Below are 15844 nucleotides of genomic sequence, written 5' to 3' on the forward strand. Positions count from 1 at the left end.
CTTCTGCTTTGAGAATACGATTAAAAAGTTTTTCCAAGTTATTGGCTAGACACCCTTTAATTTCTGTGGGTTTTGGATCCCTCATGGAATATGATGTCATATTAACCTGCTCTTCCAAAAGAAAGACACTAATGCAAGTAAAGTTCCTGAAGGCTATGCTTTGCAGAGTATGGCAGAAGGATACAAGTTCTGTATACAAAAAAAGCTCTAGAATTCAATGCTAAAATATAATAACAGAACATATACTGGTGGGATTTAAGGCTGGGTGAGACAGCCTGGATTTAAGTCTTACAAGACTGAGGACTATATAATATAAAGGAAAAAGACAGGATTTACAGAGCTGCTGACAATGGTGGGTATGGGATAATCTCTGGCAAGAAGTAGTGAGCCAGATTTCAAAATCACTGCCTATTGCAGTAACGTGAGCTTCTTCTGTCTGCAGAGATCCCTACAGCCTGATCTATATATAGCACCTGCTCATTGGGAATGCCATCTCCATCCGCATCATCATCACAGGCATCTCCAATCCCATCACCATCGGCATCTTCTTGTCCAGAGTTTGGGACAAATCTGCAATTGTCCTAGACAAAAAAAATGAGACGTGTCTGGTATTCTATGGGTAAACTGGATACTTTCATAAGTGGAATGACTTTTTCTATTATTGTTTTAATTAGTCAGTTAATAAAATTAAATAGCATTTATCCAGAGGAATTCAATAACTCAAAAAAGGTTAACACATCCAGTCACGTTTCTTCCATTCTTCCTCTTCACCTTTCAGGCTCTGAACTATTACAGGATTAAGAAATTATTCCTTACCTTTCTGCAGTTTTCAGCAGAACATGAGAGCTCTTCATTAGGGTAGCCATCAATGTCAACATCTTTTCCGCAAATATAACCATCACCAGCCCAGCCAATGCCACACTATCAAAAAAACACCATGGTAGTACTATCAAAGGGCCAATGAGTCACTGTAGCAATATTCAGGAAGGAAACCACACATCAGTCTTGAAAACACTAACATACAGAAGGCATGGAGAGACATTGAAGTACAACAAGGTACACTTCAGCATCCACCAACGTGGAAAGAAAATCTTTGTTTCAAGCTCTCTGTATCTAGGCACAACTACAAAGAGCTAAGACTTGATGTTAAACGGAATGTGTGCCTGCAACACCTAATGATTTCAGTGCACCTGCACACAAGCTTCTCCTAGTCAATTAAATTGGTACTCAAACCAATGCCTAATTTGTGTTCTAACTGAAGATGCGTGCAGAGAATTGCATGTCAAACTGTGGCCTCTCCTTAAAACGAGGACTTGCCTAACACAAGTATCTAGGCATCTTCACATCTTCCCATTACAGCATGGGCTTAAAATATCACAGATTCTTCTGCTCTGAAATAGAGGTACTTGAAAATGAGACCAAAGAAAGCGCCAGCAAAAGCATGCACTGTATCCAGATTTAGGACACAGCTTTAGTCTCTTGCTTACCCTTGGAAGCTGGAAAAAGTAGGTAATATATTTCAGTTAGACTCCTACAACGACAGTTCATATGCTGCTTGGTGCTCCTCTGCCCCCACGGCTGGAAAGCACAGTACAGTCCACCTGTCCCTAGAATCTGTGGTCTCAGTTGGAAAAATACCACCTTGATCAGCAGGCAAATAGAGGCACATTGGTTATGCAGAGAGGATCCCTACTCACAGCTTTGTAGCTGAGCACCAGAAGAGGAATTTGTCCTTGTGATGTCTTCTGAAGAGTGACACTGGATGGTCTTTTCTCAGGAGACTATAGAAAGTCTATAAAAGCCATTCTCAAAAGATCTAATTACACAGACACAGTAGATACAGTACATGAGTATGGGTGCCTTACAGACATGCTCCAAGAAGAGAACAACTGCAAGACAGACTCAGCCCAGTTATTTTTGTAGCTGGCTGCGCCAGTGTGCCACAACCTGGTTAAAACACTCAACTGTATAAAACAACCACAGAGACTTCCTCAGTTACAACCTAAAAAAGGCTATTTTTCACTGTATAAATGCAGGAATTTATGAACTCACAATACATGTCACTTCTCCTCTCTTCTCCTCAATACAACGGGCATGGACACTGCATGGATTGAGGGCTCGATTTCTGCAGCTCCTCTCAGCCTGGCATCCCCTGACTTGGTCTCCTGTATATCCTGGTTTGCACTGGCCACAGTGATAAGACCCCTGTAAGAACAAAAAGTTAGTAGCCGGACTTTTAAAACAACCACATAAGCAAGATGCATGTCACACTGCTTATGCTGTGCAAGTGTAATTTTTCACCCATTAAGGCCTCTTGCACTGTGAACAAACTTTATTTTCTATGTGAAATTCAGGTTTGGCTCCCACAGTGCAGGCTGGTAAAAAAAAACACTCTAGTCTCACCTTTTTTCAAGCCAAAGAAAAGTCATGTAGCAGCAAAAGCTTCTTCATGAGGTCTTGTCCCTGCCAGCATCACTCTGAACTGCTTCCGGGTGGCCAAAACTCTGTGTAACATTCTAAGCAGCACCTGCTCAATCATACTGGATGCTCTTACTTCTGTGTAAAGCAGACCCATTGGCTTATCTAAACTCACCTGGCCACAACTTTTAATCAAAGACAGACATGAAAGTTCATAATGTCTTTGCCCCATTTTATTTTTCTAACTTAAATGTTTTTAAGTTAATTTGAGCTAAATGCTGTACTTCAAAAAAAACATTCAGGAGTTGAATACATGGTCATCCTCATTTACACTAAAATAAGAACATCCATGTAACTTTTTGCAGTGGTTTACCTGGACTTATACGTATATGTTTTATATTTGTGCCATTCTCTTGTGTAAACAAACCCAAAGGAGCTAAGACAAGGAATCTCGGAGTGTGCTGGGACAATCACTACATGAGACATAAAGAGATAAATGCTGTTAAGAAGGGGTCTTCTTTAGGCATGTCATGTGGCTTTTGTCTCCATCTCATGTACTTATAGATTTGTAACTTATGACATAAAAGCTAATTAAAATCAATCTTTTTTCCTTATAGAGAATAATTATTTTTCACATGTCAAGGAACAGAAACATGCAGATCTCTGACAAACTCGTGTATCCATCCCTTTGTGAAACTGAGGCACTTCGCACAACTTCACTCTTCCCTTACAACGCCTGTTGGAAGAACTGTCAGGATTGTCCCCATCCATCATGACTGAGAGATACATTTACTACCCAGCTGGCCACTGTATTTTAGTCTGTGCTGTCTGCATACTTTTAGCCTGAAGATTAAGATACACAGATGACTGAAGAGTAAAATAATCGGTGGGCCAGGCACATGATATGGCCTATATAAAACATACCAGCCAATGTATTTTCTCCTAATGGAGGCCAGGGTAATATCTTCTGGAGTCTGCTGAGTTTGCTCAGTATGTTCTGTCCTATATCAAGCTCTGGTATGCATTAAAATAGCCTTTAAGGCAGCACTTCCAGACCAAACTGTAAAGGGAGACAAAAGTAAAAAACCCACACTGCTCTGTTTTGACAGGCGGCAGGACACCTGCTGTACTCTGCAAACAGGACCTGATGGCCTCCTGAACAGGACTAGTCATGCAATAAGATACAAGTTGCAACAGACATGTTCTAGACATAAAAAACCAAAACAAACAAAAACAAACAAAAAACCAACCCACACCATATTGAACAGTGAAAGCAGTCCTAGAAAAACAAGGTTATTCACAAGGAAAGCACACCACTTCAAACACTACTGGCAGTCTCAATGATACCTAGCGGCAAAAAGGACCACCTTACACCTGCAGGACACTTTTAATCTCTCTCTTGCTATGGAGAAAGCCTGCTTTGTGCAGCCAGCTATAGCAGAACAGTATTTGACAGTGGCAAGTGGCACACACAAGACAGGACAACCAGGTGATGAGGCCCATTTAGCACGAGTTTATGAATGGTAGGTCCTGCTTGAACCACCTTGATCTCCTTCTATGACAAGGTGACCCACTTAGTGGACGAGGGAAAGGTTGTGGATGTTGTCCCCCTGGACGTCAGTGAAGCGTTTGGCACTGTATTCCACAGCATTCTCCTGGAGAAGCTGGCAGCTCATGGCCTGGATGGGCATTTTCTTCACTGCATAAAGAACTGGCTGGAGGGCTGGGCCCAAATAGTTGTGGTGAACGGAGTTAAATCCAGTTGGCGTTCAGTCACAAGTGGTGTTCCCCAGGGCTCAGAATTGGGGCCAGTTCTGTTTAATCTCTTTATCAATGATCTGATCTGGATGAAGAAATCGATGGCATCCTCAGTAAGTTTGCAGATGACACCAAGTTGGGTGGGAGTGTTGATCTGCCGGAGGGCAGGAAGGCCATACAGAGGGATCTGGACTGGCTGGATCTATGGGCTGACGCCAACTGTATGAGGTTCAACAAGGCCAAGTGCTGCACCCTGCATATGAGTCACAACAATCCCAGGCAACTGCTTGTTGCAGCAGTTCCCAGGCGGGAGGAGATGAGAGGAAGCAAAGGTTTAATCTTTCAAAGGAGGTTCCTTGCAATAACATACTCATAAATACACATAACTGGATGGTGTGGAGAGGAGTTCTTGCTGTTCCTCTGGGAAAGTGATCATGATACAGTGCAGATGGACATGTTAATGACAAACCAAGTATTGGGTTTTTTTATTATTAGTCAGGAAAAGGGGAAAGGGTTCTTTGGCTTAGATGAAGACAACAAATGTATTATTCAGGTCTTCAATCAGAGCCATAAATCTAATCCCAGCCTAATGGAATTTTAAAATAATCAATTTTTTAAAGCCATGAATGAAAAGATACTTACCAAAGTGTTTATGCAATGGGAATTTGGAACGCAGAGTCCAAGTCCACCATTCTGACATTCATCAATATCTAAGCAGATCTAGCAATAAAACAAATCAACACGTAAAAAAAAAAAAAAAACAATGTCAATTTGAGATCTGAGTCTGAAGAAAAGTCACTAAAATTTGAGTCCAGAATAGAGTGATAGCCTCTCCTGAAACCACTCTTGGAATGGCACAGATATACCCACAGGCTAGCGTTCCAGTGGATCACCAGACATACCTAAACCCTGCAGAAACACTGTGATACAGAAAATTTCAACCTTAGGATGGACTTCTGGTTTGCCCACAAGAGTTTAGACAAGAACTATGTTCCCCTCGTGAAGTGCTACAGGAACATGCAAAAAATGAGAGTAAAATAGGCCTTTTCTGCTGTACTCTTCCTGGTTCAAATCCAGTTTACAGAAATCAGCAGAGGCCCTTTAGAATTGATTAGAGATACCAATAATGACATTTTTTCTTGTCTCCATACCAGCCCTGAGTATTGGGCTGTTAATCCTCCCATTAAAGCCAAGCAAACACAACCCAGATCTTCTAATTTAAAGGCTCTGAGCTCTGCCTAACTGCACAAGGCAATTACACAATGACTGAAGTATAAATAAAATGCAACACAGATGCATTGATATAAATGAGCACCTTGCCATGGTGGTTACCACGGGGATGCCACCACTCACCTGCTTATTGTTCTTGGCGTAGCTGAGTCCTACCCCTTGCACGGTTTGTCCTGTGTATCCTGGGGGACATGTCTCGCATCGGAAACCCGGAGCAGTGTTCACACATCGTACTCCAGGGAAGCAAGGGCTGTAACGACACTGCAAAGAAAAAAATGAACCAAGCACACATTCATGCTTCAGTAACGTCCGGGTGCTGGCTGTGTGCACAGACATGTCAAAGGCAGTGCTCTCTGCAATGTCTGCAGGTCTCCTCTTCAGGGCTGGCTTACAGAGGAAACAGTCTCTCCGTGTATTTCTGACCCCCAAGGGTCTTCAGCTATCCCTGTAATGTAAGTAACATTTGCAATCTTCCACCATAGTCTGTGGTTGATGCCCTAAGCTCTGACTGCCAATCCTTCCCTTTGCTGGGCAGGTTCAGCTCCCTCAGAGGCTGAGAGTCCCTTGGAAGGGTCCAGACCACAACATCAGCAAAGCTGTGTAACTCCAACCCACCTGCAGTTGTGTTTTGTACACATGAAAGTGGCAGCAGCATTTTTCCCTCATTTATATTTGGGCAAATCTCACAGCCAAAAGTGAAGTTCAAACATGAGCCAGATGAGCAGCAATGTGTCAGTGACATCCACACATTTCCAGACCAGAGGCTCACAGACAACCCTCAGCACTTCTCCCAAAATACCACACATCCACAGCATCAGCCTTGGCCTGAAGGCATCATTCGCTTCATTGCCTAATGTAGTTTTACAGAACAGCTGTGACCCATTTCACCAGCCTTGAGGGTGCCTGTTTGGGAACCACGTCCCACACTGCCGCCCTTCTGACACCAGCCACTACATAGCATTTGTAAGAGTACCGAAAACATCAACATGTCATCATGCAGCATATGGCTCAAAGGCAACAATTAATAAGAAACATAAGAAATATAAAAGAGTTTTTAAAATATGCCTTCTTCCCCCTTCCATCGCTAACAGAAAAACATTCACAAGATGGAGGCAGAACAAGGCAGAAGATACCCACCTACGACAAACACACAACTTGCAACCAAACACACACACAAAGGAGTAAGAAAAGGTATGCTGAATATCAAAGTGTGTTTCATGGAAAGATTCGTTAGAAGTAGGCTCACAAATAGCATCACGAAAATGTAAAACCTAGGACAGACATTTTGTGCTCCTTATTTGCTGTGGATTTTTTAGTGTAGGCAGCAGAGGGCACTCAAATTACACTGCACACTAAGCAGAGCTGCAGCTCCCAAGATGCAGGGCATCGGCATATTAAAGTAATGTCTTCAAACTGGTTATGAATAAGGGAGCATATTGCACAGATGCTAACAGCCTCACAAAAAGTGACAACAGCTCTTAGTGAGTAAGCATCTAGCTTTGTCTTTATCAGAATTTGTATATGAACTTCTTTTTAAATGGCAGCTATTAGAAAGTACAGAAATAGTTTATTCAATAGAAAGGTGCTCTCCCAGAAGAGATTCCTAAAGACTTAAAAAAAGAATTACTTTCCTTCTTAATCTCAGCTGACTCAAGAAAACAAATAATAGGACACATCCCCCCTTATTAGACAACGAAAAGCTATTGCCATTTATTATATCTTTTTTTTTATCTCCTCCTCCACAATTGTAAGTGACACTCTAGCTGTTAAATGAGATATTCACTGGTGAACAGAACTACCCCATATTAGGTGGCACTTCAGTAGCACTGTCCACGTAAAGACCTCATATAAGCAAGACTGCATCTCTGTGACACCGTTTCTAATGGGAAATGAGGTCTGCCACGTGGACTGGTGGCAGGAACACAAAGGCACATCAATCTCCAGTGGCAGAGCCTGACTGCTCACAGAAAACCATTTTAATATGAGGCCACTACAGACCAGTCTCAGTTTGTTTTCCCACTACTGCTATCATGAGTAGAGTGCTTCAACCCTGAAAATGGCAGGGAGGACATTATTGCCACAGTTTTCCCCAGTCTGGGTATGGCTCAGGAGGTGGAACCCATCTGTGGGCCCTACCCAGGCTGGTTTGAGTCTCTCCCCAGCCATCTGTGGCATGAAGCTTGCACCACAGCTGTCTCAGTTTCACCTCTTGCATTCACATTTCAGAACTTCACCTCCATTTTTCATGCCTTCTGTTGCAGCAGACACTGTCCATGCCATGTGAGACAAAACAAAAGACACTACCTACAACTCGGGAAACCGCGACACTCAACCCACTTTATCTCCCCAGTGTTTGTCACAGACATATACAAGCTGGGCACATCGCATCTTCTCTGCTGATGGTCTACAGTGGGAAGTAAACCAAAAGAGCAGTTATAGCATATCTGTTGGCTAGGAAGGAGAAAAAAGGAATCTCTTTTGTTGTTTTAAATCATTAGGTAGGTACATTGGTAGTACCGTGTCATCCACAGGCACAGTTACTAACCTAATACTCCTGGTTCCCTGTTCTACTATATCCAGGTGCTTTCCCATAACAATCATTGGAGTAATGGCAAAAATCATGACACAAGAAAAATGCAGTGAAGTTGTAGGGGGTTTTGTTGTTTGTGTTCTGAGTAAGTGTCACATTCCAATTAACACAGGTTTTATTTAATAGTTTCAGATATTGTAAATTTATTAACTCAGTCCTCAATACAAGCAAGCTCTGAATTTCTAACATATAGCACAAGGAAAAAAAATATACTTATGTCAACATTATTAGCTTTCAACACAACCATAAAGAAGCAAAAGGAACAATAACAATAAATTTTTATTTTCATTCATAGACTTCTAAGGTAAAGCTGAAAACATGGCTTCAGTTTGGGTTGAAGAGAGGGCTTTGGTCTCCAAGGCTTGTTCAGGAGCACTACAATTTAAAGAATAAAGCCCATATTGACAAGAAGTGCTTATACAGTTCTGCCTGTAACAGAAACTACTGCATCTTCTTGTAGAATAGAAACAATTACATCAAAAGCTTGGTTTGGTTATTGTTGTTGTGGGATTTTTCGTGTGTTCTGTTTGCATTTTTTTTTCCAAACATCAAAAGAGACTTCTCAACTCACCAGGGTATTTCAAGTTCTCACACAGATGACCTCCACAAAGTTGCAACAACAGCAAAATAGGGAGGTAGAATCAAATTAGAATGAATTAATATTAATTGTGCAAGCAGTCAGCAAATGCTGAAGACATCAAGCATCAGCATCCTATTGGTATCTATGAAACAGCTGCTTTTTAGCTTTTTTTTTTTCTTTTTTCTTTTTAATGCAGTGAAAGTCACTATTTTACCTCATCGATATCTGAGCAGGTAACTCCATTTCCCGTGAGCCCTTCAGGGCAGGGGCCGCACTGAAATCCATCGGCTGTCTCCATACACCTGACTCCCCTGAAGCAGGAATTAACTTCGCATTTGGGTTTACTGCGCCTAGGAAGCTGAGTTGGAAAATTCACAGTTCCCAAACCTTCAATGCAGAAAGAACAACAGTTTCAGCGATTGAAAGAAACATCCATCATGGTTTTTAGCTGGCAAGCGTTCTGAGATTGTCAAGATGCTGCGCAGCAGGGGCTTCGTGTTTCGGCACCGTGCGGCTACCAGCTGTGCTGTGGCTGAAAAGACCTTATGTTGGGAATGGCCCAGCAGCTTGCTGTGTCCCCAGACATGGGAAACTAAGGTTATTTTGTTAAGCCCACGTGCATCTTTTGGCTACACATGTGAGCCCTCCTGCTTGGTTAGTCCCAGCACAGACCTGCTGTTGGCCAGGGGAGGAAACTCTGGAAGCCAGTGAGCTCAAACAGCCCAAGGGACTCAAGTGTGATGGTACAAGGCATTTCTCTGGCTAAATCGGCAACATCACCACTTAATAAAAAAACAGTGCCATGGTTTCTCAAGAGTGTATCTGACAGTTTACAAATAAGAGGAACAAAAGCAGTGGCAGCTGGCAGCCCAGGAACATGCTGCAGGACATGCAAGTACACCGGCTTAGGTGCAGAGACCAGGCCTGGGGTAAAGCAAAGTTTTCTGACACCGGCAGGTGCTGAATTTTGCTACTGATGCATGCAGGATTTATGGTCTTTTTCTTTGGTGCTTACACATAAAGGTTAACCTGGCTGGAGCTCAACTTGTGTTTTGATGAGGCTGACAGACTGGGAGAAGAAATCAACTAAAAGGCGCGATGAGTTTAAGGCGTCCTGCCCAACCGAGTAAGGGAGTATTTTGGTTTTTATACTGAGTGCATGTGTTTCCTGATTGTCAGTTGTGTAGGAGGGTCATGCAGTGGCATTTGGGAAAACATTTATTCCTTCCATTGAGTGAAAAGATGGAAGTAACACCCTTTGGGTCTTACTGCTGCTAACCAGTGACTGCCTACTCAGAATCCAGTGACTTCCAGGTGGACTGCACAGGATCTTCCTCAGACTGACAATACCAGGCAGAGCAGAACGTGATTCCTCCCTTGTCCTCCTACTGAGATTGTTCATGAGACACCTGGCAGTCAATGTCTCCCTCCGCAGGACCATGTGGCACAGCTTTGTGGCAGAGCAAGAACAGACAGCACAGGGTGTTACTGCTTTCTTTAGTGGGCTTTTATCCTCCAAGAGGCGATAGCCAGGTCTATGCAAACTCAAAGCTTTTTCACTAATGAAAATCTATTTTAAAGTTGTGTCCAATACATCTAGAACTTTAGACACAGCCTTTTTTAAAAGTACTTCTTAGAAACCACATAAAGCTGATGCAATCAATACTAGTTTTAAAATGACTGTACATCTCATCTGGTTGCCTTTTACAGGCAACAGCAGGAATACTTACCACATGCTTGGCACTCAGCTATGGTATTTCTCAGAAAAGTTGTTTCTTTGACCTTGAGGATATAGAAAATAAACATTAGTTGGATGCAGGCAGCTCCAGTTTGCACTTGGCTGCCAGAAGAATCATTATCATTTTTCCCCAAAATGCCACTCAAACCATGCAACATAGGTACTCCATTTTGAAATGAGATGCTCTTTGTACTCCATAAAATTAAGGACAGTGATAATGGTTGTACTTCAGTTCAGCCTTCATCAACAGGACCTTTAAGAATAATATGTTTAATAAAAGGCATGCGCCACCAGCAATTCCAGTTCTGACACCCACGAGCAAGTGTAACAAATGTAATTTCAGTTTTATGCAACAGACCTGCCTCTATCTAACACTGGGCTAGGAGAGGTCTTCTCCACTTCAGACACTAGATTTTCTCAGTCTGAATAAGCAAATCCACTACACTCCGACTTTCAGTTATCCTCCCTAGCGAGCACAGGGTACCAGGACCTATATGGTTATTTCTTTTCCACTGTGTCATGCCTCTGAGGCAATGAACTCCATACAGGAGTTCATTATCCCTTATGTAAATTCTGCCCTGACTCTATCAAAAAAGTGGCAAGCTTTGGATATTTCACACTGAAGCCTTTATACAGTACCTGTTGTCTGAGAAGGTCTTTCACATCTCCCAGTATTTGGTTCATCTGCATCATCTGGCCCATCAGCTGCCTGTTAAAATCACCTGCAGGGAAATAGTAATAGAAGAATGCACAATGCACGTAACTCTCCTTCATTTGACATGATGATTTCTGAGATACAAGATGGAAACACCACAAAGAGCCAGGGAGGGCAGACATTACAGTTACTTAAGCCCTGCAGGAATCCTTAGAGCAAACACAGTATCTAGCTCCAGTTTTCATAATGATTTGTATGAACTTAAGGCTTTTCTGGACTGAACACTACTGTATACCACAGAAACAGGCAAAGCAGAAACCTCACCAGACAGAAAATCAGTCTGTAATTTTTCTACTATTATTTCATTATTTCAGCATCAAGGTGCTCTAGTAAGACCTAACACCACCAGTGACCAATGCCACCAGTGTTACTGGTTTCCCCCAGGCCTGAGGCCAGCAGCCCTAAGCAAAAACTTAGTATTTCAATGCTGGGGTTTTGTGATAACCCAATTGGGACAGGAGGGCAAGGCAAAGGCATGAAGTATCTGTGCATACAACATGAAGTCACACCACGTAAGTATATTCCATGTCACCACCGCTGATTCCAGCACGCTTTAAAAGTGAAGTCACGCAGCTTTCTGAGTAGCCTCACTGTGCAGCTCCAACCGTGCATCAAGAGTGCCCGCTCTGATGAAAGCAGTGCTCTTAATACCTGCAACTGTCATTTGGCTTTTCTTCTAGAAGATGACTCGCCACACTGTACACAAGTTTCACGGCTGCATTTGCTTAAGGGGGATGCAGAGTTTGTATGGACTCACAAAAAGTCTACTCAACACAGTATGAGAACACACCAAAGCCATTTCTCAATACCAAATAACAAATTAAAGGTCTCTGAGACAAGACCAAAAGTGACATCCGTAATAAGTCACAGTGAAGGACCAGAACCAACCCAAGATCTTCACATGAGACTCTCACCTGTTAAATGAAACATTAGTTTTGACCCAGTGATAGAGAAGAAGCAAAAAGTATGTTTGGCACAGTAGCTCATTGTAGTTTCTGTTTGAAGCTCCCTTCCTGAGTTCGTAGATCTCTGGAGCAGCTGTTTACTTCTCTAAGTCTGCATGTCAAAACAAATTTCATAAATATATGCTCTTGTACTTCCAGGCAGGCAGGATATTTTGATATTATGCCCAATGGCTTCAGGGAGGTTTATTCGTGTGTTACTTTTGCGAGTAATGAAATCTTACATGAAAAATGCTTTTCTCAATATTTACCTCATTTTTCTGTACTTCAAAGCATGTCTAACCATTTCCAAACATTCTAGCAGGAATCACCCAACTCATCACATACTACATTTTCTTCCTTTGATATTTTCTTATCAAAACATTGATGTTTAAAGACTTGGGAACTACCTGTTCCAGAGCCTGCCTCTGCTCTAGTCTCAATCTTGTCTTAGTTTTAACTGGAAGCCAGCAGGACTTAATATCATGGGTATTTCAGAATCCCAGAGAGGAACTTGGCACACAGGCTGTCAGGACAGATGCAGGGGTCTGTTCTTGTTTTTCTTGAGGTTTTGTTTGGTTGTTTTTTTTCTCTACTCTCGTTATTGAAATCTGCAAAAAATTCTCAAGATTTCACATACTGTTTGTTGGCTAGCATCTAAATCAAAACCAGATCTATTCCGTACATTTCAGTTTTGCAGGCTGTTAAACTTGAAGGTGGAATAAACAGGTTATACTGCTATGAAGTACATGTCCTACTTGCAAATTGATACAACACAGCAGAAACAGATGACTTCCCATAGTTGTTGGTGGCTGTGTGTGTTTTGGGTTTCTTTTCCCCTATTTAAAGCCAAGACCTACAGCAGGCCCTACCTACAGCACAATGACTGGCAATCAGTGGTGAGAACTCAAGACAGGCCTTCCAGGGAGCTGCTGGTCCACAGTATATCCTGGGTAAGCAAAAGGCACAGCCTGAAGCTACACAATCCTACCATGTCATCTCTCTCATCAACACTCCACCTACTGAGGCGACTCCGCAGTTCAGCCAGTCCCTAGCTCTATATTCTAAGCCAGCAACAACTTGAGTAACAGAATTGTTTTCACAGCTATAATTAAATTCTGAGACAAATCTTAAGAATTACTGTCCAATAGGGAACTGAAGTCCCTTGACATGCTTATTCTCTGTAAGCCCAAGGCCATGTTAGGGAGCTACCTTGTCTTTCTCTTCCCAGGACCTTGCAGTACAGAACCATAGCATGGTTTGGGTTGGAAGACACCTTTAAAAATCATCTAGTCCAACCCCTTTGCCATGGAAGGGACACATTTCACTAGGTCAGGTTGCTCTGTCCAACCTGACTTTGAACACTTCCAATGATGAGGAACCCATGACTTCTCTGGGCAACATGTTCCAGTATATGGCCCTGGATTTAGAGCAGGCGACTACCTTCACTGCACAGGTAACTGGCCCAGGCAAGGCAAAGACACAAGCACTAGCTTGTGCAGTTGCCAGTCAGCATGAAATGCTTCATAGATAATTCTTCTAGTTCTCCTGGCAGCAGTACTGGCTCAACTACCTCACTTGCCTCCATCCAGCAAAGTCAGAGTCCTGAATTGTCATTCAGAGATTGTGGTTACTTGGCCATAGGTCGAGCCATGATTAAAGCATGGATGACGGCTGACAAGAGAAGAGTTTCCTGTCAGCCTGTAATCCTCCACCAAAGAAGTTGCTACACAAGTTGCACATAGAGCTATGAAGAGGCAGGTTCAACATGAAGAGAAAATACTTCCTCAGACATGTTCTGAATTTCTTGCCAGGAAACGTTCATGCAGACAGATGGACAGACTCATGGAAGGAAACATATACTGAGTACAAAACACAAAGGCTCTACCTGAGTCAAGAGCTCTGTATGCCATGAACTGCTGGAAAACAGGAAAGCATCCAGCGAAAACCACACTATAACTCCACTCTCTTATACTCTTGCCCTTGGGTCTATATTGGCATGCTGTCTCTTACAGTAGCAAGGTTAAAAGAACACTTTGTCTGGTGCAACATAGCTATTCTTTTTAAACTACATCAGGTTCAGGTACTCTACATGAACTAGATGACCTCCACAGGTCCCTTCTGACCTGAATTATTTTGTGATGATGATTATACACAGCATACTGACCTCACCTATTAAACCCAGTGTATCTTGCTCTGTATTCTGCTACTCACACAGGAAGACACAAATACAGATGTTCAACATCCATCTGATCACCATATTCTCATCTACACTGCTTGCTGCCTCAGTCTCACAGACTGAACTTGGAGGGAATCCTGCTGCCACCGTGGTGAGCAACAACCAGGCACACAGTCAAAGCCACAGACAGTTATTCAGGTACAAAGCTCTCCAAAGGATTTTCCAAATAATATGAAAAAACATGCTTTTACCAAAATACATAGGTCTCACACTCCTATATGGCTAAGCATTTGCACTCCAGCTTTTTCTGGCTGAAGGAAAAATTGTGGTTATCTAATATCTTGCTCATGTAAAAGGGCAGCATGAAGCATACACAAAGTGCAAGGCAGGTGAGTTAATATTGCTGTTGGAACATTTGCGCCTTTTCCTTTGGTGGATTTGACTATGTATATTTTGAATATATTAATGTGAGTTGTTATTACTAATGTGATACTAATTTCACTTGAAGATTATAAGCAACTGAATTTGAGAGGCTCAGTCAGGCAGAGGCAGGCAGGGAGAGACAATATCTCTACGTACTACTACCATTTGTATTACTGATTAATGAGCAAAAACAAATGAGAAAGCTGCAAGTCTGGAAACCTTGCGCACAGAGCTGTAAGCTTTTCCAGGAGGAAACAGTGAATTACCCTTCCCTTCTACATGCAAATGCCTGTTCATTTAGGTAGAAAGAGAAACTCTTGATGATAAAACTCTGTATTTTTTGCCTCAGTGTATATATATGTTAAGGAGCAAGAAAACAGAAGCATATGCAACTGAGGATTTACACAGCTAAAAGGCAAAACAGATTCTGTTATCACTGCACACCACTGATGCCTGCATTCATGTAGTGTACTCAGGAGGCTCTCATTTAAAATTTATGTATCTTGTCTCTAATCAAAAGTACCAAAGCTGCAGGGTTGGGTTTGGCATGGGGGACAAGTAAGGGTGTGAGAGAGAACTTCTCATGGATGCTATTTCAAGCCTTGACCTCACTTATTTTTCCCCATGATTGTCACATTAACATATTGCACCTGCAGTGTGAACCCATTCTTCTTCCTCACACCTGCAGCAGAAAGGCAGATCCACAGGGACTAGGAAAGGGTACAGATGGGGAAGTCTAACACAGATTTGCTGTGTCAAGAGGTTAGAGAGAACCCTTACCCATCACAGGGCATTGCATCCAGCCCCTAGGGACCTGCAGGAATCCCAGCAGCCTCAGTTCCTTCCTTTCCTCCCTCCTCTCAGCTCAGCCTCCACAATGCTCAGCACAGGCAGAGCAGATTGGTTTTAAAGCACATTTCCAGTCCAGCAGGTGACAAAAGCCTGGGCTAACTTGCAGCAGGACTAGTGGCTGCCTTGCAATGGCTTTTCCCTCATGGACCTGCAGGTTCCATGTCGCAGCTGTAGCACCAACACGATCTGCGGTCTCCTGTGTCCTTCTTCACACCTTGTTCCTCTCCTCTCCGGAACACTCCAGTGATCAACAGAAGACCAATAATGGTCATATAGATAAGTACTTTGATACGTCTTGTCTTCATAAAGCCTGTAGCAGTTGATCACATTTTGTACTACTTACTGTCTGCAATCTTCTGCAATTTGAATGCTTAAAATGTTATTACACTGACACAAACAGATCCGGATCACAAAAATCTG

At 42.5% G+C, this 15844-nt stretch overlaps 1 protein-coding gene across 1 annotated transcript in view; it reads right to left on the reverse strand.

The window, feature by feature from the left end:
* Positions 1 to 15844, reverse strand: part of THBS4 (thrombospondin 4) — a 38014-nt gene that overhangs the window by 11968 nt on the left and 10202 nt on the right. The window contains exons 5-12 of the mRNA XM_065860856.2: positions 10954 to 11036; positions 10307 to 10358; positions 8791 to 8963; positions 5530 to 5667; positions 4819 to 4896; positions 2053 to 2205; positions 817 to 921; positions 474 to 581 (exon numbers count right to left, since the gene is read on the reverse strand). Coding sequence (XP_065716928.1) covers positions 474 to 581; positions 817 to 921; positions 2053 to 2205; positions 4819 to 4896; positions 5530 to 5667; positions 8791 to 8963; positions 10307 to 10358; positions 10954 to 11036 — 890 coding nt within the window. The remainder of the gene's footprint in view (positions 1 to 473; positions 582 to 816; positions 922 to 2052; positions 2206 to 4818; positions 4897 to 5529; positions 5668 to 8790; positions 8964 to 10306; positions 10359 to 10953; positions 11037 to 15844) is intronic.

The sequence above is a fragment of the Patagioenas fasciata genome, chromosome Z (genome assembly GCF_037038585.1).
Source record: "Patagioenas fasciata isolate bPatFas1 chromosome Z, bPatFas1.hap1, whole genome shotgun sequence".
Classification (NCBI taxonomy): Eukaryota; Metazoa; Chordata; class Aves; order Columbiformes; family Columbidae; genus Patagioenas; species Patagioenas fasciata.